Source organism: Poecilia latipinna, unplaced genomic scaffold (assembly GCF_001443285.1).
Source record: "Poecilia latipinna isolate Pla-1442-1.1 unplaced genomic scaffold, P_latipinna-1.0 Scaffold539, whole genome shotgun sequence".
Classification (NCBI taxonomy): Eukaryota; Metazoa; Chordata; class Actinopteri; order Cyprinodontiformes; family Poeciliidae; genus Poecilia; species Poecilia latipinna.
In genome coordinates this window covers 246,760-271,250 of record NW_015113155.1, presented here as the reverse complement: position 1 = coordinate 271,250, position 24,491 = coordinate 246,760, and the positions used below count along the sequence as shown (strand labels likewise).

At 40.3% G+C, this 24,491-nt stretch overlaps 2 protein-coding genes across 2 annotated transcripts in view; one reads left to right on the top strand and one right to left on the bottom strand.

Annotated features, from left to right (window-relative positions):
- Positions 1-3,644, bottom strand: part of LOC106952786 (peripheral-type benzodiazepine receptor-associated protein 1) — an 8,191-nt gene extending 4,547 nt beyond the window's left edge. The window contains exons 1-3 of the mRNA XM_015041120.1: positions 2,527-3,644; positions 582-738; positions 1-113 (exon numbers count right to left, since the gene is read on the bottom strand). Of these exons, the coding sequence (XP_014896606.1) occupies positions 1-113; positions 582-738; positions 2,527-2,748 (492 nt within the window). The 5' untranslated portion in view covers positions 2,749-3,644. The remainder of the gene's footprint in view (positions 114-581; positions 739-2,526) is intronic.
- Positions 3,645-8,553: 4,909 nt separating this feature from the next.
- ywhag2 (3-monooxygenase/tryptophan 5-monooxygenase activation protein, gamma polypeptide 2) lies at positions 8,554-13,546 on the top strand. The gene is made up of 2 exons (XM_015041137.1): positions 8,554-8,836; positions 12,703-13,546. Exons 1-2 carry the CDS (start codon positions 8,750-8,752, stop codon positions 13,357-13,359), a joined length of 744 nt encoding a protein of 247 aa, XP_014896623.1. The 5' UTR covers positions 8,554-8,749; the 3' UTR covers positions 13,360-13,546.
- Positions 13,547-24,491: the final 10,945 nt, after the last annotated feature.

The window sequence follows — 24,491 nt, the reverse complement described above, 5'->3', positions numbered from 1 at the left end:
CATGTTGGGGGAGTTTTCCCATGGATCGTAGTCGAATAAGGCCACCATTCTTCTAACAATCACATCTTCACGAATGCTGCCAGCATCGCTTAGCTCTGGTGTTAAAGACATACCTGTTTTGCAGAAAATGTTGAAATTAAATTTTGAAATTAAAACAAGAGTAAAATAAAGAAGAAGAAGAAGAAGAAGAAGAAGAAGAAGAAGAAGAAGAAGAAGAAGGAGAAGAAGAAGAAGAAGAAGAAGAAGAAGAGGAAGAAGAAGAAGAAGAAGAAGAAGAAGAAGGAAAAAAAAAAGTAGAGAAGATGTATTTAAATCTTAAGCTTTGCCTTATAAACCCACAAAGACAAAATGCTAATTTTTTTTTTTTTTTGTAACCACTTCCTACATAAAGCAAACTGCTCTAAGCTAACCTTGCACATGAGCACAGAGGAACTGGAAGAGGGTTTAGCTCTAATCAGATTTTTCCAGCCAACAACATTAAAGATACTTGAGTGCAAAATGAGTTTTTTCTGATTTAGGCTCATTTTCTCTCTATTGTCTGTCACAGTCTGATCTTCTTGCAGAAAATGAAGCATTGGTACCTGCGTGATCCACAGGCAGGAAACCCTGCTGCATGAGAACGTGCTTCAGGTACTCGTCGTCCACTGGGACTTCAGCCACCATGTTGCTTGGCACGTAGCCGGAGAGACCACCGGACTCTCCATGGTAGAAACCGTCAGAGTCCTTGTCTCCACACACCTGGAGAGGCACACAGACCGCACGTCTCACCACTTTGTTCAAATACTAATGTGTTGCACTTGTTTAGGTTGCTTTTTCAGAACATTGTCAGGTTGCTAATTTTGCTAAGGTGTTTCTCCTGACTTTCTGACAGGTAGTAAAATTATTAATGTTCTGAAGTGGCCCAGTTAAAGTTTTAAAAATGTTTATTTTAGCATATAGCGACAAAGAGGCCTTCCACATTAAAAGACTCGAAACGCAATACTGAACATGAATTACTGACTGTGACAGCTGACCCTACTGTCACACAGACCTGAATGGTAATCATTTTGTTTGTTTTTATCCTTTACATTAATCTAGACATTAATTAGTGAATAGTTTAGATTTTTGTTAAAAATTATTTTCATTAGTCTGACTTTTTTGGTTAACTGTTTGGAGTGCACACATTTAGTTAACCTTATTTGTCAGTTCTTTATATTTTTGTTGAAAGCAACAAATTAATTTATTTGTTTTGAGTTCCCAGTTTCCTTTGGAGCTGCTCCTGGAGGGTCACAGAAGAGCTCCAGCTAATTGACGTCCTTCTATGGCTGGCAAACCTCCTCAGCAGGCCGTTCCATTTGTTTGCCAGGGAATGGGGAAATTTGGTTTTCTTTAATATAATTTGACCATTTCTTTAATGCTTTTTCTATTTGGTAGTTTCAGTCTGTTTGTTTAATTTAAAGATTTGGTATTGTATTTGTTTAAGTTTTTGCATGTTTAAATTACCCCTTGTGTGTCAGCAGTGGTCTGATCAGCCACTATTTAAGTTCCCCTCATGTCTTGTTTGTGAGGTCAGTTTTGTGCTTGAGTTCTTTGTGTTACCACCTGAGTTGTAGTTTGTTATGTTGACCTCAGTTTTGGGCCCAATTCTTCATTGTTTGATTATTTTTGAACTTTTTTGTAATAAATTAAGATTATTTTTTGAATCCCATTCAGCGTCTCTCTGGCTGGTTAATGTGAGAACCCTCACACTGACGTACCATTTAAAACATGCAAAAAGCGGAGTTTGATTGCCGTTTGAAGAAATTGACCTCATTTTTTCATTCACATGTAAATAAAAACATAATTAGAAAACTCACACTGTTACATTGTTTTTCTATCTTTGTAAAAATGCCCATCTTATTTAATGTGGAAAAACAAACAAAGCAAAGTTGCTCTAAAAGTTGCATTGAAAGTCCATTAAAAATGCCAACTTTGCATTAAATTATCATAATTTACAAAATCATGTAAAGTTGGCACTTTTAATGGACTTTTAGTGCAACTTTTACAGCAACTTTGCATTAAAAGTGTTATTATTTACTGAATAACATTTCATGACAACTGTCATAAACATTCATAAAGACTTCTTTATGTTCATGACAGATGTTATGTCATGTTTATGACAGTGTCGTGTCAGTATTATGTACACCCCTTCAAATAAAGTGTTACCGAATGTTCTAATACTGTTAGAAATACCGGTGTGTGCGTGTGTGTGTGTGTGTAGGTGTGTGTGTGTGTGTGTGTGTGCGTGGGTGAGACCGAGAACTGAGTGAAAAAAGGCGGCAAGTCACCTAAATGAGCAGCAAAAAAAAAAGAAAAAAAAACAGTTACAGGAACTCAAGAGAAGAGTTCATGTCTCTGTACATGTTCAGTGGGTCTGCACAAACAGGAAATAGCAGCAGCATGTAATTTCAAAGAAACCTCTTTGCAGATTGAAAATGAGGAAGCACAACACACATTGCAGAGAATCACTAAAACATAAAACCTTTTATGGCGGTGAAGCGTCTTTACCTTGATGATCTGGCCTGGCACGAAGGGCAACTCCTCCGCCGCCGTGTCGGGGTTGGGAGACATGGCGGCCGGGTTGTACGGGTAAAGCGCCACAAAGAGTCGAACGGTGGGGATGGAGACCTGGCTGGCGGTCTCCAGGTCCCACTGCCTGAGGTCCTCCGGGGTGGCGACCCTCACCTCGTCAGGGTATATCAACACATCCAGCTCTAGTCTGGTCTCCATCGGCGGCGGCAGCTCCCAACCGTCCACCTGGCAGACAGATGGCTGCTGTAGACAGCAGACCTCTCTTTAGCTTCATCCTAATTTGAGGTAACTAAGCTAAGCAGAAGGAGCTGTAATCCTCTTTGAAGCAAGTAGATGAATTCATTAGTTCAGCAAAGACTGTTCAGTAAGACTGCAGTTTGAAAACAAATGAGAGGGAAGACTTCAATTGAAAGCATCTAGTCAATGATCTACCTTTTTCTTTGCATCTTAGAGGCAACAAGAAGGTAAATGTGGAGTATGTAGTGACCGTTTAGGAGTTCTTTACATTAATACTGAACAAAGAACTGTTTAAGAAATAAAATTAAATAACTTCCAATCAATTCTATGATGAGTCAAGCAAAATTATTCAATCTGAACTGTTTGTCTGCAGTAAACATGACAGTGTGAATACTTTGCCTTGATTAGGGCCATTTTTTAAACTCTTCCACTTCCTGCTTACATGGCTTGACCCAGTTTACAGGCCCTGGAAAATAAACACTTCCTCTCTTGACCTTTAGTCGGCAGGGCAGGTGACAAGCTGCTCCTAAAAGAAACAAAAGTTTTGACAGGTTCTGTGATGGATGGACTGAAATGTAAAAGGAAAACTGATTTTGAAAGATCTGGGTTGGACATGTCCGACTTGTTTTCCCACACACATACAGCGCCTTGAACGTTACAACATTTTTGTCATGTTTCAATCATAGACCTCAATGTGCTTTATGGTGATTTCATATAATAGGCCAACACAAGCTAACAGATAATCGTTAATTGTATTGGCTTCAAAATTTATTCATAGTCAATGTTCAAGAGGAACTCAGGAAAAATAGACTAGCCTAGCCTAGGTTAAGCTAGGCTGTGCTAGACTAGGCTAGAATAGAATAGAATAGAATAGAATAGAATAGAATAGAATAGAATAGAATAGAATAGAATAGAATAGAAAAGCTTTATTATCTGTCAAAACTGGCAACAGAAATTCTTCTTTGACAAGGGAAGAAATATGGTCAATAGAGCAAAGAAATGTCTAATAAGCTAATCAGTAACTAGCTAATTAATTATCCTTGGATTCATTTTCCTGTCCCAATAATTTCATGATGCCCGTAGTTTAAATAATATTATTCCCAGATGTATTTAGATTAAGTTGCAATACAGTGTCTGCACTGTATTGGAATTTTTTCCATTAGCAGCAGCTGTAGACAAATGTAAGTTCTCAACAAAATGTTTCAGGAGACACTACTCACTATTACAGCCCTGTGACTACAGAGGTTTTAATCCTCAACTGCACTCTAAAGTAATTGTTTCTTAATAAACAATTTAAAAAAAACAACAGGAAACATTTACTCTCAGAGAACAATGAAAAACCTCAAGTTGCCAGAAAGAACGTAGTCAAAGATCGGGATTCTAGGATTAGTGTTCATTAGACGGATGAGTCTGAATTATTTGGACACCAGAACAGAGGACATTTTATAGCAGTCCTAGAAAAGAGCTTCTTAACAACTGTGAAGCATGAAAGTGGATGTGTCATGGTCACATCCACTTTCGATTACATCATATAAAATTCATGGTGCACTTATATAAGAGGAAAATGTGAAACGTGAGAAAAATAAACCTGAGAAAAATAAACCTGAAGCAGAAATTGACATTTCAATGTGGTCAGTGACCCAAAACATACCAATAAATCCACCAAAGAAATCAAAAATGGAAAATCCTGAGTTGGGTCAAAGCCCAGATCTGGATCTTATTGAGATGCTGTGATTTGAAATGGACTGAACATGAAAAAACTTAATAATGTTACATCCTAGAGAGAAAAGTGGAGCAAACCTTACTCAGACCTGTAGTGGTTACTCACTAAAGTTGTTTTAACTCTACTCATAATAGTGAGGACTCTACTAGTTATTAAGCCTAGTTTTAACCTCAGTAGGAATTTTCTTAAAATTGTACATTTTTGTTTTTTAAGTGCAAATAAATACATTTCTTTTCTAGGGATAAAATGTGTAAGAAGACATTAATATGTGAACATTTTAAACAATAAACAACTGAACACTGAATGGGGTGCAGCTCAGCTTGGCACTTTTTTCCACCAAAACCTCAAATAGACTTGCATTGTAACTATCAACAAATCCCACCAGAACAAGATTTTCTAAACGTGAAACTTTTACCACTAGCCAATGTCAGCGTCCAAGCAGAATGATTCCCACAAAAGAGCTGCTAACAACTGCTGACATTTTGTCATCAAAAAATAAAATCCATACCCAAACTAACAGGAGTTTAAGTATGTGAACAGGACGTACCAAATAAATGCGCAATGTATGAAGCTTGCTGATTATTTCACACAAATCATGCTACCCAGTCTGCAAACCACACACACATTTCAGTTGCAGTGTAAAAATAAACTACCTTGTGGCTTCTTAGAGCGCTGCAAAATTTGGGGGTTTGTGTGCTTTGCTACGTTTTTCTGTGGTCTCGCTCTGAACAGCAGAGCATTCACAAACTCCAGAAACTTTTGTAAGACATTGCCAGACGGGGTCCACTGATAATGTTGGGCTGGCAGACCAAAACCATTTACTTAGGTATGCTGGTGAAACCTGAAATTTAGGTGCCAAAAGAAAAGTACTCAGAGTACTGTTTAAATTGTAATTACTTACAGTGGAAAAGTATGTAGGCTACCCCGGCTTCCCCTAGAGATTTCACTGCCACGCTTAAATGTCACCAAACAAATTTGATTTTAAGTCAGACATTTGTTCTGATTATTATTTTCTTAACAGAAACTCAAATCCATCCTCTTCTAAAAATTATTTGCCTCTTGTTATATTATGAATTCACCGTGACAAACCACATTAGCCACTCAGGCTACAGGCCTTTATATTCAAGAAGCAATTTAAACAAAACCTGCTTGACAACAGGATGTCGGCTAATATGCTAAAACAAACAAACAAAAAAAAAAAAAAACAGGTCATACCCCAAACTGAAGAAATGTAGGAAACAGAATAAAAATTATGTCACTGAGATCCATCAGTGACATCAGAGCGAGAGCTCTGAATCTGTTTCTAAGGCTTCTTTGGCACTACCACTGTCTGTTTCACTGGCTATCATGTCTTTTTTTTTTATTTGGCAGAGAAGAGGGAAGTCTGGGCCTCCCTACTTAGGCTGCTATCCAACCCTGGAAAAGCACAAGTTAATAGATGGATGGATGGGTAGAAATATTTTTTTTCTTGTGTTCTTGTAGTTTTTTTCTTCCAGACTTTAAATGAGAGACAATATAATTCAAGCGTGATCAACATTTTTCTGATTAATCCAGAGGGTTTATTGGGAACACAAATATTAACACACAGTCACATCAGATATGAGACACCCGATACTCGAAGGAGCCAGTTCAGAACATGCTTATCCTACCTAATTACTCTGCATTTTGTTTTATCAGGTTAAATGTTTGCACAGTGTAACACATGAATTTCCCCAGAAGTGAAAGAAGTAAAGAAAGTGAAGCTAAATCATTAATGCTTGTACTGGAACAGTCTTTCTTAAGTTTCATTCAAGCAGGTTTTAACTAACAGTCCCACGGTTTCTTTACTGATCCTGACCAGAAGGTGGAGCTGTAACAGCTAAAGCTGCAGGTTGGGAGAGAGCATGGTGAGAAAAACTCAGTCTGATTAAGAATCTGAAATCAAAATATCTCCAGATCAAAATACAAACAAAGCCTATTGATATTTAAACAGTTACAGTAGAAAAATCCTTGAGGTGATTTTAAATTAATCAAATTTTCTACTTTACCCTATATATCAAAATCAAACGATGACAAATCTTGATGACCCAGAGTTGTAATTGAGGCTTAAAATCAAAATTTTAAATAAAATGAGAGATATTAAATATTCTAGTGAGTAGTTGTTCAAGCTGAAATCTTTTATAGAGGTTTACAAATCAGTATCTCTAACCCTGAGTCTTTTTAATTCTTTTTTTTTTACTTTTTGGTCTATGTTTTATATTGTAATTTTATGTCACAGACCAACAAAATGAGACATCACCTCAATGATAGCTGCAAATACTTTTTGGTAAGTCTGAAGAGTTAACTGAATGGAGAGTGTATGCAAACTAACATATGACAGTGAATTAACCTAAACTGTCCCTTTGTTCTAATTGTTCTGCTCCTGTAAGGTGAAGTTCTGCTCCTGCTCAAGTCATTTTGAGCAGGAGCTCAAGAGACTTGAGGAGGACATTATTGGAAAAAACTGTCCAATAAGCAGTTTTGTTTTTCAGGACACAACTAAGTGTAGCTCCAATCTTCCCATTAAATCTGAAACTTGCTGGGATCTACATGGTTGATTTTCCTCCACTTGTGGCGTTTTGTATGTTGGCCAAAAACTTTGATGTTGGTCTCATCTGACCAGACAGGCTTCTTCACCAGGTTTACCGTTTCGTCTATGTAGCTATGGGCTGGGATTTTTTTAGATTTAGAATGTCTTTCTTCTTGCTATTCCTCTATGTGGATCAGATTTTGAGAGCAAGCAACTTATTGGTGAACTCTCAGCAAATTTTCTTACCAAAAGTGTGAATTTCTGCAGTTTCTCTACAATGATCAGGGACCACCCTCATGTTATTTAACTCTCTTCTTAACGAGTTGTGGAAGGTTTGTATTTGTGGTGTTAATTTCCCATTTTGTGGCATATAACTTTATTATCTCGGGACATAACTTTACAACCTAACTCTACCTTAAACTCCTCCGTAACGTCCTCTCTGACCTGTCTGCTGTGGTACTTGGTCTTCGTGATTCCATTTGTTGTCTGATGTTCTCAGACAACTGTGTTTATACTGAGCTTAAATTACACACAGGTGGACTCTGTCTGCTAATTATATGAGCTCTGAAGCCAGTCAGTTGCACTAAGATCTATTTAGATGAGCGCCTGGTTCAACAAGCCTGAATCAAAATGGCTCAATTACTTCCTTGGTATGCAAGTACCCAGGCCTGTTGAAGCACAGACACAGTGGCAGTTTCTGATATGGGTGACATGGGCATCCGTCCAGGGCGGCATCTCATCAGGGTCAGCCTGAGACCTCCAGCCCCTCAAATCCCCGTAACGCCACAAGGCCTCACAACCACACCCTCTTTGGTTGAAGTGAACTCTGGTGTGGTTCTAATGCATATGTGAACGCTGAACCGCTCAACTAGAGTTCAGGGCATTCTGGGTAAATACAGCAAGTCTCGCGCTAGCAGGAGAAATGGCTCATGGTCTTTCAGCAAAGACAAAAAGAGAAATCCTACTACTGCTAAAATCGGAGGCCACTCCATCTGTTTACATTTTGTGAAGAAAGGAAGTTGCGCTCATATCTTCTTCAGAGGTTTTCCTCTCGTTTCCTTCAGTGGTTCTTGTTGCAGCGCCACCACAGGCGAGGAGGGGAACATATTTTTCAAAGGGTTTCAAAGCTGAAAATATAACAAATGTTACCAGACTACCAGTGGAGAAAGAACACCCTATAAATGTATTTTATGTTCAATTATGTCTTATAACAGCTTACCATTCACTGTCAGTTGATTCCCTGCTTTCTGCACCAGCATGCTGCTGCCACTTCAATAAACTCCATTTCCCAGAAGGCCTTCAGTGCCATCCATCCCCATCCTCCTGCTCATGTCTGTCTGTCTACCATGTATGGAGTGTTACATCATTTGCACAGACACCCACCTTCCCGAGTGATGACGCAGCCCATGGAGAGTGTGTGAAGAGGAGGAAGAGGAGGAGGAGGAGAAGGAGGAGGAAGGCATGTAGGGAGGGGGGTAGAGAGAGGAGAGAGAGAGAGGGAGAGGAGAGAGGGTGTCCCGTCTGCGCTGAACCTCAGACAGACAGCAGGGAACAGCTGCAGCACTCGCTTCGCCTAGGATTTCACTGCATTGCGATTTCAAATATCAGCCGTTTTCATCCACGAAGCCCACGTCGCGCAGCTCGACCGAGCAAAGCCCCCCGTCCCCTCCCAGCACTAACCAGTAGAGAAAATGGTCGACCGCGAGCAGCTGGTGCAGAAAGCCAGGCTGGCCGAGCAGGCAGAGAGATATGATGATATGGCAGCAGCCATGAAGTCGGTAAGTCCAATCCAACAGTAGGGGGGGATGATGATGATGATGATGATGACTGAGGGATGGGTGGGAATGTGCTTCTGGTTCTTGTTAGCTCCGTTTTAACAGCTACCACACTCAGCAGCTGCTGTAAAATAGCTGTAAATCTCTTTATTACATTGTCATCAGCTGGATTGCAGCTCACCCCCTCAACCCCCATTTGTCCTCTGAGTTGGGTCCAGCCCCCCCCGCCTCCTCCCCCACCCCTACCCCTGTCCTCTGAGTCGGGTCCAGGCCGTGTTCTGCTGCTGCCGCTGCTCATTGGGCGGTGCCTTTCTGTCGACTCAGAGGATGTTACAATGAGAACGTGAGCAGGCCCTGATGTTCATCTGTAGACTGAGACAGGAGCCCGGCATCAGAGTGACGGTGCTGCTGCAATGCATCAACAGATTTCTTAATGTCGTATTCATGATTTAATCTTCCGGTACTGCTCTGTCTCATTTTCCTCCGTTTTGGGAGGAAGAGGTGCTGGGAGCAATGTGAGTTTCCTCAGAAATAAAAAAAAGAAAGCCTATCATCTGCTGCTGCCTCCTCCTCCTCCTCCTCCTCCTCCTCCATCTCCATCACTACCTCACTCCCACTCCTCCTCCTCCTTGTCTTTGTCATAAATTATACACTACTGCTCCTTTTCAACATGTTTTATCCAACCTTTTACTCAAACACACCCAACAGGAGCTGCTCTCTCCTTTGAAACAAAAGGTAGGATTCAGCAGGTTCTCTCTGGAACATTCTCTGTCATACTGCAGTGAGTCAGTTTGAGCAGATTTCTTCCTCTGCCGTCTCCTCGGTGTGCGTCCGATGCAGCAATTCAGAGTCGTTTTCAGGTTAACAGCTCCTGATTTAACGGCGTAATAGCAGATGTGAAGTGGATGACATGGATGGGTTGTCTCATATTAGCTCCTCAGCTCTTATTGGTCAATGCTGAGAACAGATCCTTTGTCTGCTTGCCTCTCTTCCTCCCTTTTTCCTTTTTTCTCCTGCCTCCTTTTATGACATATCAGGATTGAAAAAAATCGCTGTGTCACTGGTACTGGCAACATTCTTGAGCTGACACCCAGATTAAAACCATCTCTGCTAATCGAGGAAACTGTTTCACTACCTTCTGCATCATTTATCATTGCAAGAAGGGATTCCATTCCCTTCTGTCCAATCTGCTGTGTCAGGCAGGTCCAAACTGGGCCCAAACAGCCTCTAACCAAGGGGAATCCCTATGCCATCGTGGCCCACGGAACGGGGAGGCCCTGTCGCCTTCATGTTAGCCTCATGAAAAATATGCTCTAAAACTAAAGCATATTCACTTGAAATCATCAAAAATATTGATACCAGCATATTTTCTTTTACAGAATATTAAGAATTGAACCAATCAATGGTTTGTTCCTGAACTTAACACTGTGGAGTCGAAGGAAGCTTGGACGAGTCCATCCCCTCTCCACCCACTCGCTGTGATGTCACCTTCCTCCATCCTGAGCACTGAACAGTAAATGAGAAATAATTGCTCCTCCCATAGCAAACAGGCATTACCTGTGTTTTCTGTGTGATCAGTTTTAACCCGACCAGATCTACGGTCCGATCCAACCGATGCAGTCAAGTCTAAATATAAAGGCTCGGCTCAGAGTGATGTCACTAAAGGTAAAAAGGTCATTTTGAGCCGGAGAGAAGGTCACTGGGACATGTGAACCGCCCGTGCAGTCATGGTTTTCACTTACACTGCAGCCGGCCCGCCCCCCCCCCCCCCCCCCACCTCCCTGCTCCAGTCCCCGTGAGAGCACATTAACCGTCTCTGTCCCTCCTTCTCTTGCCTTTCCTCTCCCTTCACCCTGCTACCCTTCCTGGTAACCCCCCAACGATCTTGAATATCATTTCTCGCTAGCTGGCATTAGCTGCACACGTGGCAGCTGGAACTACTGGTGCACTAAATGAATGGATTGCCATGGAAACTGGGAATTGCGCATGATGAGTGAAATATTGTTCATCCTCTTTGCCGTGGAAGAAGGACGGTCGGCAGCCAAATGAGTACAGCTAGAAAAATCTAATGATTGCTTCCCTCCAGAGAAATCATTATTAAAGTTCATTCTCAAGGGATCTGATTTTATTGGAATCAGAGGAAAAGGAAGATGTAGATGAATTTGAAGGAGTTTTTTTCCCCTCCTAAATACATTGGAGGGCTTTGAATGTTCTATAGCCTTTTTAAGGGTGTTTTCACACCTGATAGTGCGGTAGACATGGTTCAACTGGGGACCAAAATCGCAACGTTTGTTACATTTTCAGCTGGTGCAGTTCATTTTCACACTGCATTGTATAAAAAAAAAAAAACAAACCTTTAGAAAAACAGTTTCCCGCCCTCGCCTGTGGTGGCGCTGCACCAAGAACCACTGAAGGAAACACTGGGCGCAAGCTCCTATAAAAAGAAATTGAGTTACATTACACGACTCTCGTATTTGTTTTATTTGTATTTACCCAGGATGCCTTGCGGTACAGGCTGCTTCATGCCTTTGGAGTGGACTCTGGTCCGCTTGGCGTTCACATATGCATTCAAACCGCACCAGAGTTCACTTCAACTGAACAGAAGCCTAGGTTTATTAGTGGACCTTTTTATTGGTCACATCACTCCAAACAAACTGTATTTTCTAGGCAAATGAACTAGAGTTGAATTAAAGCGAACTAAACAGGGCTGGTGTGAATGCACCCTTAGTCACTTGAGAAGATTGAGGTGACCCTGCTCCAGCCATGGTTGTCAAAACCCCATATCAGCCAACGGAGGTGGAGGTGAGCAGGTTTTGTGGCTCGACAGTGACCATAGGGCCAATAGATTTAAGGTGAGTCAGTAATTCAAACTCACTATTTATCTCCACCAACGCCTACTGGAAGGGTTGCAGTGAGATGCGTCAAGTCACTGGAATTCAGCCAGAGGACGTTTCATCAATGGAAAATAAAACTGCACTGAAATGATGTGTGCTTAATAAGAGGTTTCTGACTCTTATCTTAGAAATAACACTCAATTGCCCCTGCCTCCTTGGATACTCCATGGTGGCTTAATTTTGTAAATTACTCTGGGAGATCCGAGGTGATTGGGGGCTTGAAGTCAACCTGCCAGGGTTACACCTCAGAGACGCCAAGCATAGTAGTAACAGCCCTGTGTCAGTCGATTTATTTAGGATTTAGCTGACTTTGTAGGTTGAGGGTTTGGCATAGTGACGATTTGACGGTGTGGTTAGGGTATTTAAGGACCATTGTGTCATGCACATACTTTTTTCCATTAACACACATTGAATGAGTCACACTGAAGTCCATCATTGATGGTAAATAGGCTGGGATTGTTGCTTGCCGGAAAACTGAATCAAACTGAAAAGCTCCTCACCCAACCGGTGTGTTTAAACCTAACCTAGAATGAGTTTCGGTAACACTTTATTTGAAGGGGGTTGAATAAGACTGTCATGACATTGTCATAAACATGTCATTACACATGTCATGAACATGAATATGCCTTCATGAATATTTATGACTGTTGTCATAAAGCGTCATTCGGTAAATTATGACACTTTCAATACGAAGTTGACATTATTCAAAATGTCTTTGTTATGACAACTTGACATTAACTAAGAAATCATTACCGTTTAAACTTTACCTTTAATAACATAAAGTTACCTAATTTTTAAAGTGCAATCATTAATTCTTTTATAACAAATTTATATCAGTAATGATTTCTTGGTTAATGACCAGAAGCATCTCAGATATGGACTTCTCTTTGTTGGTTTCATCCAGTTTGTGAGAGAGGTTAGTGATTAATTGGCATGGCTCTTCAGAATTAACAGTATTTGCGCTCTGTCTTTCAGGTGACGGAGCTTAATGAGGCTCTGTCCAACGAGGAGAGGAACCTGCTGTCTGTGGCTTACAAGAACGTGGTGGGAGCCCGCCGCTCCTCCTGGAGGGTGATCTCCAGCATAGAGCAGAAAACCTCCGCTGACGGCAATGAGAAGAAGATTGAGATGGTGCGGGCCTACCGGGAGAAGATTGAGAAAGAGCTGGAGGCCGTGTGCCAGGACGTGCTCAACCTCCTGGACAACTTTCTGATCAAGAACTGCAGCGACACTCAACACGAGAGCAAGGTGTTCTACCTGAAGATGAAAGGCGACTACTACCGGTACCTGGCCGAGGTGGCCACCGGCGAGAAGAGGGCCACAGTGGTGGAGTCCTCGGAGAAGGCCTACAACGAGGCCCACGAGATCAGCAAGGAGCACATGCAGCCCACCCACCCCATCCGCCTGGGCCTGGCTCTCAACTACTCTGTGTTTTACTACGAGATCCAGAACGCCCCAGAGCAGGCCTGCCATCTGGCCAAGACCGCCTTCGATGACGCCATCGCCGAGCTGGACACCCTCAACGAGGACTCCTACAAAGACTCCACTCTCATCATGCAGCTGCTCCGAGACAACTTGACACTGTGGACAAGTGACCAGCAGGACGACGAGGGCGGGGAGGGCAACAACTAAAGGGAAGCCTCACCTCGAAAATCAAAAAGTCAAAAAAATTACGGAGGGCCGGTGGACTTTGGCAGCCGCTTTTGCCGATGAAACTACCGCAGCAGCAGTTCTTTATTTTTCCATGTGTTAAAAGAAAAGAATCAAAAAGAGAGGTGAGAGTGGGAGGTTAAAATCTTAGTTCAAATATATATAGAAATATATATGACAGTTGAGAGGTGGGGCCTCCGTCTTCTTGGTTTTCTCTTTGACATTTGCCAAAAACCACTGATACGTCAGTCAATCAGCCTGAAGTGGTTGTTGTTGGATTGAAATGGCAGCCTCACACTGGCATAGGAACTGATCTTGTTCTGTCGAGATAAGCTGCTTACTTAGATTTTGCGTGATAGAGATGCATTTGAGTCACTTGAGAGAGAAAATGCTTGAATGAGGAATTTTAAAAAAAAGGTCTCACTAAAAAAAAAACTAGGCTGCATTGGTTCCAGTAGTAGATGAATGGGCCCTGAAAGCTGTTAATGTTACTCTGACAAGTAGAAAAATCAGCAAAAATCCCCTAAATTTTTACACGATTATTTCATTTTGAAAATTAGGTCAAAATTAGCTCCCTTACTGCTAATTTAAATGTTTTTGGCATCTTACGGATAAGTCTGTTGTGTTATTGGAGCCACTGATTCTTTTGGAGGCGAGGGTTACTAAAAGGCAGAGACTTAACGAAATGAATTACAAAAATGGAAAAAAAAGACAAAAAAAACCCAAAACAGATTAAAGCAGCTTCAGAGTTTGTGGTTTACTTCTGTGTTCGTTTTATTAAATGCACATGCCTACTATACTGTTTCTTCAGTGTAAGATGACAACAATAATATTGCTTATTCAATATTGTGCATGCTGGTGATGTATTTATATACAGTAGCTTGACTTTATTAACTTATACTGTGGGTGTTAAGTATTCATATGATTGAGAAAAAACAGGCTTTGTCTAATGTTGATTTTTTTTTAAATTTCTAATTTATTTTTTATTTTATTTTTGATTTGCTATACCAAAATGGTGATCGTAAAAATTGACCTGTAACGGGCGTTGCTTTAGTGACATGCAATATGTGTATTTAATTTGTTAATGAAAGAAAAAAAAAAAGGATAATTTACAAAAAAATAGAGAAAAAAAATTAACCCACCAGTGCTTACTTAATCTTATCAACTGGTGTTTTTTTTTTCACTTTGAAGAATGATTGATATATTTTGTTCTTTGAACAGTATTTAAGTACTTTTTTTCTGTCATGCTATCCAGTTTGAAATGACAATGGTGATGTTTCCAGGCTCAATGTTTCTGTTATGAATCCGCCTACATGGACCATATTTTGTTTCTGATTTTTTTTTTTCTATTTGTTTTTATACCTTTTAGCTGTTTTCCTGAGTGACAAAAATATCTTGAATGTGAGTCATTATGTAGCAGTTGCACAAGAACCGGAATAATAGCTATGATAATAAAAAATAATATGACTAAATTATACATGCACCATTTCCTCGGTGGTCCAGTGTATTGTTGTGTCGTCACCCGTGAGCACACTTTGCTTTTAAGAGGAAGCCCTTCGTCCGTAGCTCGTTTTATTGTTTCGTGTGCTTTATTCTCCGTGCCTGTATCGTTTCTACATGCCTCATTTGCGAGTAAATCTCTAGCATTAAAAAAAAGGGAATCTATTATTCTATTTTGAACATGCATGTTACAGTTATGCACATTAAACACTAATGCACAACGTTACACCACAGAGAACGCTAGAAAATTAACTAAAGGTTCAGAACAAACACACACAAAAAAAGCTGCTGAACAGATTTGTCGTTGTTAATGCTGCTACTTCTATAGATTAATAATATATCACATGGACAGCAGGTTGATCGACTTTTATTATGTTTTTAATCGGTGGTTTGATGGAAGCCTTGCTATCAGAAGCCTTAAGGCCAGTAACACAACCTTGTTCATGTGTGCTAATTATGCGTCTCCATCCTGAATCAGCCTGCATGAGCTCACAGTGTGCCACAGCTGCTTTGATTTATTTTTAAATGTATCGAAGCTCCAAAAGCTCAATTTTATTATAATTCAATTTTCTTTTTTTTTTCTTTTTTTTTAAGTTATTTGTAAAAGAAAATCATGTCTTGGACTTTCATTGTTGCTAAGAGACTTTGCATTGCTCCTTTTTTTTGTTTTTTTACTTTTCATTCAGTTTTTTCTGCTTATTTGGCTTTTATTCTGTTGTTTCTGTGATTCAGCATCATGCATGTACAAGTTATGAGGTAGTTTGATCCAGAGGATCTGATCTAATGGTGAAACTGGGGATACAGCCTGTATGGTTAGAGTTTATTTTATTCTTTTGGTTGCCATCTGTTGTCCATTAAAGTTATTTGTTTATTGCTATCAAGCTATATATTCATTTTTTGTCTATTTTAGCCATGTATTGCCATCATTGCGTCAACGCAGCTCATCCCTCTTTATTTAGTGGCATTAAAGGGTAAGTATTATTAATCAAGCAACTGTTACAGTAACAGTTATAATAAGAAATAGGACTTCTGTCTCTTTAAAAACTCCTGTTCTTTGTGAAACTTCAGGAAGTCATTACAATATGGCAATTCTATTAAACCTTTAACAATATTTTTACCAGCGTTGCTTTGAGAAGTAGCTTCTATAATGGGCTCAGCTGATGCGCATCTACCAGTTTGCTAACTGGTGCTGGCTAGTCTGAAGGAGCTGAGGTGTGGCCAGGAAGAAGCTTGGAAACTGCAGCACAGAGGAGGAGCTGCAGCTTGTAGGCGGGGCTAGGTCCACCGAGGCGTTTTTCTCAGCTGAATGGTTGCCATGGAGATTAAAGGATTCCTCAAACATGCATAAAAGAATCAAAGCAACGCTTCAGGTATGTTTTTGATGACATTATAACCTGATGTAAAGTTTTTTTTTAAGTCAATTTTACATAATACTGCTCCTTTAAATCTTCCTTTTGCCCACACACTACCACACAGCAACTCTCTATGACTTTACATAGCCCCCTGTGGGTCAAATAACTTGGTGTGTGTGTGTGTGTGTGTGTGTGCACGTTTGTGTAGGTGTGTGTGTGTGTGTGTGTGTGTGATATGCAGGCGTGCTCGGAGCTGCGTTCAGGTGGGGACCGTGTGTGTTGTGTAAACCTGTGCTGAGTGCTTGTGGGTGAGCGAGTGAGATGGAGTCGGTTTCAGCTGCAGAGCGAAGACACGATCAGCGAACTATAGCACACAAAACACCAAACAATTCTGCAATAAAAAAAAAATCCCAACAACAATAAATCATAAAGTATCATCCAACATCCAAATAACGACACAAGAGCATCGTTCCTTTTCACCTGGCCTGTTGTCAGGTACTCAGAAAAGATCAAGGCTGCAGATCTGTGTGTTTCAGACAGGAAGATGATTGATAAACTGAAGTGGACCCCCACCCCTGACTTCCACCACCTCCACCACAACCACCTTCCGACTGCAGCCTCTCCTGCTGCAGCCCGCTGCACTGAAGCTTTCATGAGATGAAATTCTGAGCTTTGAAAGGTCCTCTTCGCCAACCAATAGCTGAAAGGCTCTATCTGCGTGGCCTCCAATCCCGTCTCTGTTGCTAGGGCTATAATAAGTATCCCACCATCAGCCAAGCTCCTTGCTGCACTTGCTGCAGACACCTTTTGCATCCTGGAATAAAAAAAAAGAAAAAGAAAAAAAAACAAAAAAAAAACAGAAAGCTCTAAGCACACGAGAAGCGTCGAGGTTCAACATCAACCTACATATGTTCCGGTGTTTTAATGCGGTGCAGCGCTTTCTGGCACGCCTGCATAACGGATATTGGGAAATTGTGGTGACATTAGAAGTCCCTAAACACCCAGGAGCCAGCTGATGGATTTGTAATTGGATCTCCAGCAGCTTCAAACTCAATTTAGTGCTTGCATGACAAATTCTTTTCAATTAAAGCGACACTAAATAGATGTTTGTGCTAGGAATGTATAGATTCCACAACGAACTACATTAAACAAGAATTGTAATAACATTTCCCATTATCTTAAGAAATGATTTTTAATCTGGTTTCATGTAAGGGAAAACATTTTGTTCTGGGCTCAGCGCCGACCGGTTCCCATCACAGTCATCACGTAAAGGGAGGTGAGGATGACGACGCACATATTACCCACGAAGCAGATGAGACGAGAACGCCTCTGTGAACTCAGGTGAACGCAGGCAGGTGATTCTTTCACTTTTTGGATTTCAGAAAGTCTTTAATAATCAATAAAAAAGGCAAAAGATTAAAATAAAATGTGTGTTTTAAAAAATAGATTGCCACTGCCAGAACAATAATGTTGAACATTTTTTGTTCTACATGATAAAAAATTAGACAGTAATGATTAGTAGTGATTAACTAATGGGATGCAGGTGTGAGGAGAGAGAGAGAGAGAGAGAATGGCACAGGGGCGATGGAGAGCACACAACCAGGAGAAGTAGGAAAATTAATCTAACAAATAACTAGACACAAACTAGAATAAGAAGGACTGAACTAAACTAAAACAGAACACACTACCAGAATCAATAATTCAAAACTATTGGTTTTACTCAATACTGCTCCTTTTAATTATCATTTTGTGAATCAGAGCAGACATTTTTGCATCAAGGGCTTTCTATGCTGGTAAGGAAAGTGAGGCCTTTGAACTTGTCAGTGAGTAAACATGAGTTAGTAATCACTGCCACTTTAGGAATATTAACATAACTCTGCTGGCTTTCCCTCAGTCTTGTTCTCTGACATTTAAAACACCAGATTATTCGCTTTGTCCCCCATCATCAGTCAGTTTGTGACATTCTGCTGAAAGGTCATCACAAGGTCCAGGCTCTGATGCCGTTGTCTATTGATTTTACTTAACAGCACGCCGCATGATGAAAGCGAGGCCTCGAACCTCCCGCCGCTCATAGATCTCACTGTCCATGTTGAGCCATACATCATAAACCAAAAAAAAGATCAAGGCTGTCGGGGATTACACCGGACCAGCGGCGAGTCTTCACCTCCACAGTCCAAAGACGGATCTACTTGTAATCGACTCCTTATTTGGGCGGCGGCTAGTAACCAAACAGGAAATCAAAAAATGTCGGAATAAAACATTCTGTTGTATTTCTGAGCAGCTCCCCCAAACTAGAGGCGGCAAGTTTTAGAAAAAAAAAAAAAAAAAAAAAAAAAAATCCAGCTGACCATGATCTGCAGCTTATAGATCTTCCTGAAGATTATAGACGTTCAGCTTCAGAAATATCAGGCCATTAGAGGTAAAGAAGGAGGGGAAAAAGAGCGATGGAGAAAAAAAAAGGGGGACTGAGAACAGAGACAGATCTATAAATAGGCTTCCCTGCAGCCTGAGAGTAGACAGTGAGTAGACCAGAGACATCAATGTGACAGCCTTCCCACTAAACACACTATAAGCTTCTTTTGTATGGATAGAAAAACATCATATCCTATAACTAAAGATTCATTGTGTGTGTTTTTTTTTCTGAAAAAATAACATAAAATTAGCCCAAACACGGGTAAAGAAATGAGTTTTTTCCTAAGTGATAAATGATAAGATGCAGAAGGCTGCTGAATTTTTTTTTGGCACGAACGCAGCCGTTATGCTCGACTGCTTCCACATGAATTATTCAAGCTAACATTTAGACATTGTATTATTTATCAAAAAGTGCCACAATACTTAAACCAGAGGGTTTTTATGAAGCTATCTGAGCTAGCATCCCATCACTAAGCATTTAAAGCTGCTATACGCGACTACCCGGCTGCAGTCCTCAGCACCAGACGCTCATTTTTTTAAAAGGCTTTAGAAAAAAACAAGAAAACAGTCAGATGTGATTATTTATAACTACAAAGACTTGTGTGATGAGGACAAGTTTGTAAAAGGTGAGTCTAAATTTAAGTCCCCACTCGTCTCCCCCTCCCTGCCTCTTGTTGTGTTACATAACAGCTCGCTCCTTGATGGCCTTCCATCTCAGCAGGGACGCAACTGGAACAAAAAACATAACAAAACCAAGTTAAAATGTCATTATGTAAACTATAAATGTTACTCTTTTTAACTTTCCAACTGCAGGAGAAAACCCCCCCAAAATGAAACATGAACTTCAATATTAGTCAGTTATGATTTTAAGCTCAGTGGGTGTTTGAAGGTTTGAATAATGGATGGGAGGGTTTCTGGTTTAATTCTCTCTCTATAAACTTTTTATGGCCTCCTTGTCCTTGTTTTTCAGTGAAGAATTGACCACTTTTGGTATTTTCACAGAAACAGCTCACCCTCTTCACTGCCAAATGCCCTTAAAGGAGCTTGCAAAATTATTCACACACCATATTCATATTTTGTCCTGTTACAACCGCAAACTTTGATTTATTTCAATGGGATTTTATGTAATAAAAAAGCACAATGCAGTGCATGATTGTAAAGTAGATTACAACCTATGGGGAATGTAATGTGTTTTCCAGCCATATCATTTTATAGAACCATCAATTAACTATATATTAAATATGACATAAAAGAAATTTTACTTTAGTTTGGTGCCTTGAAATAGGGCCTCTGTCGCTTTAAGAAAAATTGAGCCTCTGTCACACATTTCTGAAACTCAACATGGCTCCTCTAGTAACCCTTTGTTATTTTTATATTTGTTGAACATGAAACCTGAGGTGCTCTGGTGGTGCAGGGGTTAAGCACAACCCACTTATGGAGGCCTTAGTCCTCGATGTGGCGGTCGCAGGCTCGATTCCCAGCCTGGTGACCTTTGATCTCCCTCTCTCATTACCCACTTTCCTGTCAAATAAAGGCCAATAGAGCCAATAAAACCTTGGGGAAAAAAAGAAAAGAAAATGAAACCTGGGTGTACATTCAAACTGGAAGACTCTCTCCACCTCCCAGCCTGTTGCTCCTCATCTCCTCTAACCATGAGGCATCGCTCCCTTCGTAAGGTCCGGCATCCTGTTAACCCACCTCCACCTGTTCTCCACCTTCAGCTCTCAACTTTTTCAGTACCCCTTCAGTCCATCTGCTTCCTCTCCACCACCAGTGTCTGGGTTCTGGGGGGAAGATGTCTCTAATCCTCAGTGGCTCATCCTCTCTGATGGCGGTCATCAGTGCTGGGGTCAGTCAGGGGTCGGAGCCAGGAGGCAGGTCTTAGCGTGGTCAATCACCCTCCGTGTGGTGCTGCTCATCCCACCCTCTACCTTCTCATTTGCTCTCTGCTATGCTGCAGAATGCAGAACGCTGAATGCTAAGGCTAGTTAGCACAGCCACAGTTTTCTCCACAGTCAGCACATTTAGCAGCACGTTCAGGAGGTTGATTGACAGCACTAAGACCCTCCTCCTGGCTCAGATTGGTTGTTTTTGGTTAGGAATGGTGCATTTCTGCAGACGGCAATAGCAGCTCAGGGAGGAGGTGGAAGAGATCAATCTTTTTACATATTATTGGTCTCATAACAAACTGTCACAACATGGTGACAGTTTAAACAAAAAAAATAAAAATAAAATTATATATATATTAATAAAAGTTACATACTGCAGCTTTAAGAGCCACTTGTGGATCCGTAGCCGTAGTTTGGAGAACCTTGGCCTATCTCACATAAAAACTTGACAAAATAAATAAAATCTTTTTGTTGGGTCTTAGCAAAACGTGGAAAAGTTCAAGTCGCAATAACATTTGATCAAAAGCGCTGTACATGCTCTCACCCTAACAACGTCTAGCCAGTCCCGGTTTGTTTTACAATCAGCTCCCCTGGAGCCAGCTGGTTGACAAATTATACCTCCCCCCATTTGTGGGTCTGCTGTCTGTTATCTAAGATGGTGACTCATTATGAATGTGGGCACGGGGGATTCCCCACAGCGCATGGAAGAAGAATAAGAAGCGTGCTTCTTTCACTTCACCTTCTCTGGGGTGGCGGGGAGGGGGGGAATGTACAGTTCAGCCGGTGGGTTCAGACGTGGGGAACTACACGCAGACGGAGGCCAAAGGCTGAAACCGAAGTGCTGCGACGCAGCGCGGTGACAGGAGCGGAGTGTCGACAGCGAGAGAGAGCCAAGGATTCAGCTGAGGTTCAACTCGCTGGCTTTGTTTGTGGAAACTAAAGGCGGTCTGGGTGTGGGAGCAGACGCTGAAGCAAGTTTCCCCTGACCGCCGCTGAAACAAGGACACCACAGTTACTGCTGCCCCCAAACAAAGACTCCATTGTGCATTTGAGCTTACAGTAGAAAGAACAGAACAGAAACAAGCGGGATGTTGCATGGCTGTATGAGGTAGAGATAGAGATAGAGAGAGAGAGAAAGAGAGAGAGACAGAGAGAGAGAGAGACAGAGAGAGAGAGCAGCCCATACAGTGAAGTTAGTACTCTGCACAAGCGCTGTATTGTGCTGTTGCATGGCAACTGTTTCCACAGAAATCTTTGCTCAGAAATACTCCTCTTTGGTCGTCACATAACTGCAGCGAGCGGAGAAATGGGCCGACAGCAGGAATACAAATCAACCATTTCGGCCCGCAAAAGCTGAGCAGTTATTAAAATTGCTCTTTAAAAACGTTTACGCCAAAAGCTAACAGCGGAGATTAAACACGTAGTTTCCTCACTGTGCAGTCTAAGCCTGTGTGTTTCTGGTTTTTAATGTATTGCATCAGATGCCTCAGGATACAGAGAATAATGATTGCAGAGAACAGAAGCTGGGTTTGAAATAAATTCCGACTTCGAGTCCTGAAACTGTAACTTTTCTTCAATTTAATTTTGCCTCCGAATAGCGAGTTGACATGTTGGCCATTCTGGAAAAAAAGTCTAATTAACTAGCCTTAAGTGAGAGAAAAATGAGGACATCCAATGAAATATTTATTTCTCTATTAAGAAATATTCACATACCAATGTCTTATTTCATTTTTTATTTCTGGAAAAAAAAAAGTGAGCGACCCTGTAAGGATAAAGGTGTTCAGATAATGGATGAATGAAGAGAAGAGAGAGTTTTAATCACGTAAACAACAGAAAGGTAATTGTGTTTGAATAACGTGTAAATATTGAACTTAGTTCAAAATGCTGAGACAGGATAGTTAAGATTCTAAAGTAATATGCTGCTGTGCAATTTTATTCACTTATGAGGGGATGATGTAGGTGCATTGCCATTTATATCTCACCACAAATTGGCTTTTTTGTTGTTGTTCTACAGTATATTGCTCAGTTTTGAATGTTTAGTCACTTTACTTGAATTCAATATAAGTCATATTAAACACCCCTTTGTCAAAATGTTAGGAAAAACAGGATTTTAAAAGGGTATAAATTAACTCTAATATAAATTTTTTCTACCCGACTGTAGCAATGTAGCGTTACTTTATTTAACCTTATTTGATTTAATTATTGGTTACTTAGCTTTATTAAGATATTGCAGGAAAAAAAAAGAAAATCAAACACAGGCATACATTTGAGTTTTCAGGGTTTAATCAAAGTGTTAAGAGGCATTAAACGATCCTGCTCTTGCTACCTAGAAAGTCATGGCTAACTTTGAACTTTAAACTTGACCTAAATAGAGTTAAACATTTTTATTGCCTTAATAAGAATTATTGAAGTGTTTTTCCCAGAGTGGCAGGATCTGTTTTTGGTGTATTTGAAAAGCTTTTTTTCTTGCTAAAAACCTAGCTGGCTAATGCTAATGCTATATGTTGGTTAGCATGTAGCAGAATGGATTTATTTTTGGTACGTTTTAGTATTTTTGGCTATATCTGGTGTTAAAACAATCAACAACTGTTTACTTTGTGGCTACATAGTATGTAACATTTCAAAGCAGTTTTTCAAATCTGGTATAACTTTTCTCTCTTTATTAATAACATATTTTGGTATGTATCCTTTAGAACGATTACTAAATAATTTCTGTGATACCAGTTATCTGTTGAACTTATTTTTATAATTTCCACATAGCATATTCTCATCAGAGACAATCTTTTACAAACTGCACAACCTTAGAAAAAAATCCCAGTGCATTTTCCAGAAGTCAGCTCACAACGATCAATGTGATTTTAGTGCTGATCAGGACAGGCTATGCTGGGATAATACTTGCATTGGGTTGCTAAAGGATTTCACATAATGCTGCATCATGCTTCCTCTCGGTCCTCAGAACTGAAGCGTCTATTTTTGCAACATAATCAAAGCAGTAGGAATAAGTGCTTTAGATCAAAGATACTTTGATGGTGACAATAGATTCATATAAATGGGTCAGACAGCAGAACCCTGAACAGAAAGTTATTTCTGTCTACTAATAAATCACAGTTTATGCTTACAAAAAGCAAATGTACAAATGTTAACATTTGCAAGTTTTTACTTACTGAAAATTTGTATTTTCAACTACGCGATCACAAAAAGGAGTCTATGTTTTGTTGTCAACAATGTTATTGAAGGATCAGACCTGGACAATGAAACATCAGCAATACAAATTTGTCCTCATTTTTCTTATGTGAACATAAAACATAAGAAAGACAATACGAAAAACAAAACAGAAATGACATAAGCAAAAACACTCCCATGACCCACCCCCCTCCTTTTCCCTAGGACTTATATCTTATCACACCGAGGCTCAGATCAAACCCTCTTCAAATAAAGTTATCAATATATTGCCAAAGGGGTTGCAAGTTTTATTAAATTGCTTTAAATTATTTGCTAATGAGAACCGTAATCTTTCCAAATGAGAGAGCCTTACCAGTTCCTCAAGCCACAACTTAACGGATACAACCTCTGCTTTTTTCCAAAACATCAACACTAGTTTGTTTCCTATGATAAAGGCATAAGATAATAATTGTTGTTGGCATTTATTAAACTGAAAAAGCTGAACAGAAACTCCGAGTACAATCAGAAGTGGGTCCAGCCTCAGCTCTGTATGGAACATATCTGATAAAGTTTTGAATACGCCAGACCAAAATGGGGCTAATTTCGTACACAAAGAGTAAGAGTGGAGAAGCGTGGTTTCTTCAATATGGCATTTGTCGCACAATGGGGATGTGTTAGGAAAAATGTTATGTAGTTTCACTTTACAGTAATGAAGTCTGTGAATGATTTTAAATTGAATAAGACAGTGTCGGGAGTTAGCAGAGCACTTATGCATATTCTCTAAAGCAGCCTTCCAGAG

Excerpts from the sequence above, each read along its gene's own strand:
- ywhag2 (XM_015041137.1), top strand. The coding sequence starts at position 8,750 with ATGGTCGACCGCGAGCAGCTGGTGCAGAAAGCCAGGCTGGCCGAGCAG. Across the intron at positions 8,837-12,702 it reads TGGCAGCAGCCATGAAGTCG|GTGACGGAGCTTAATGAGGC; the intron begins GTAAGTCCAATC and ends TCTGTCTTTCAG.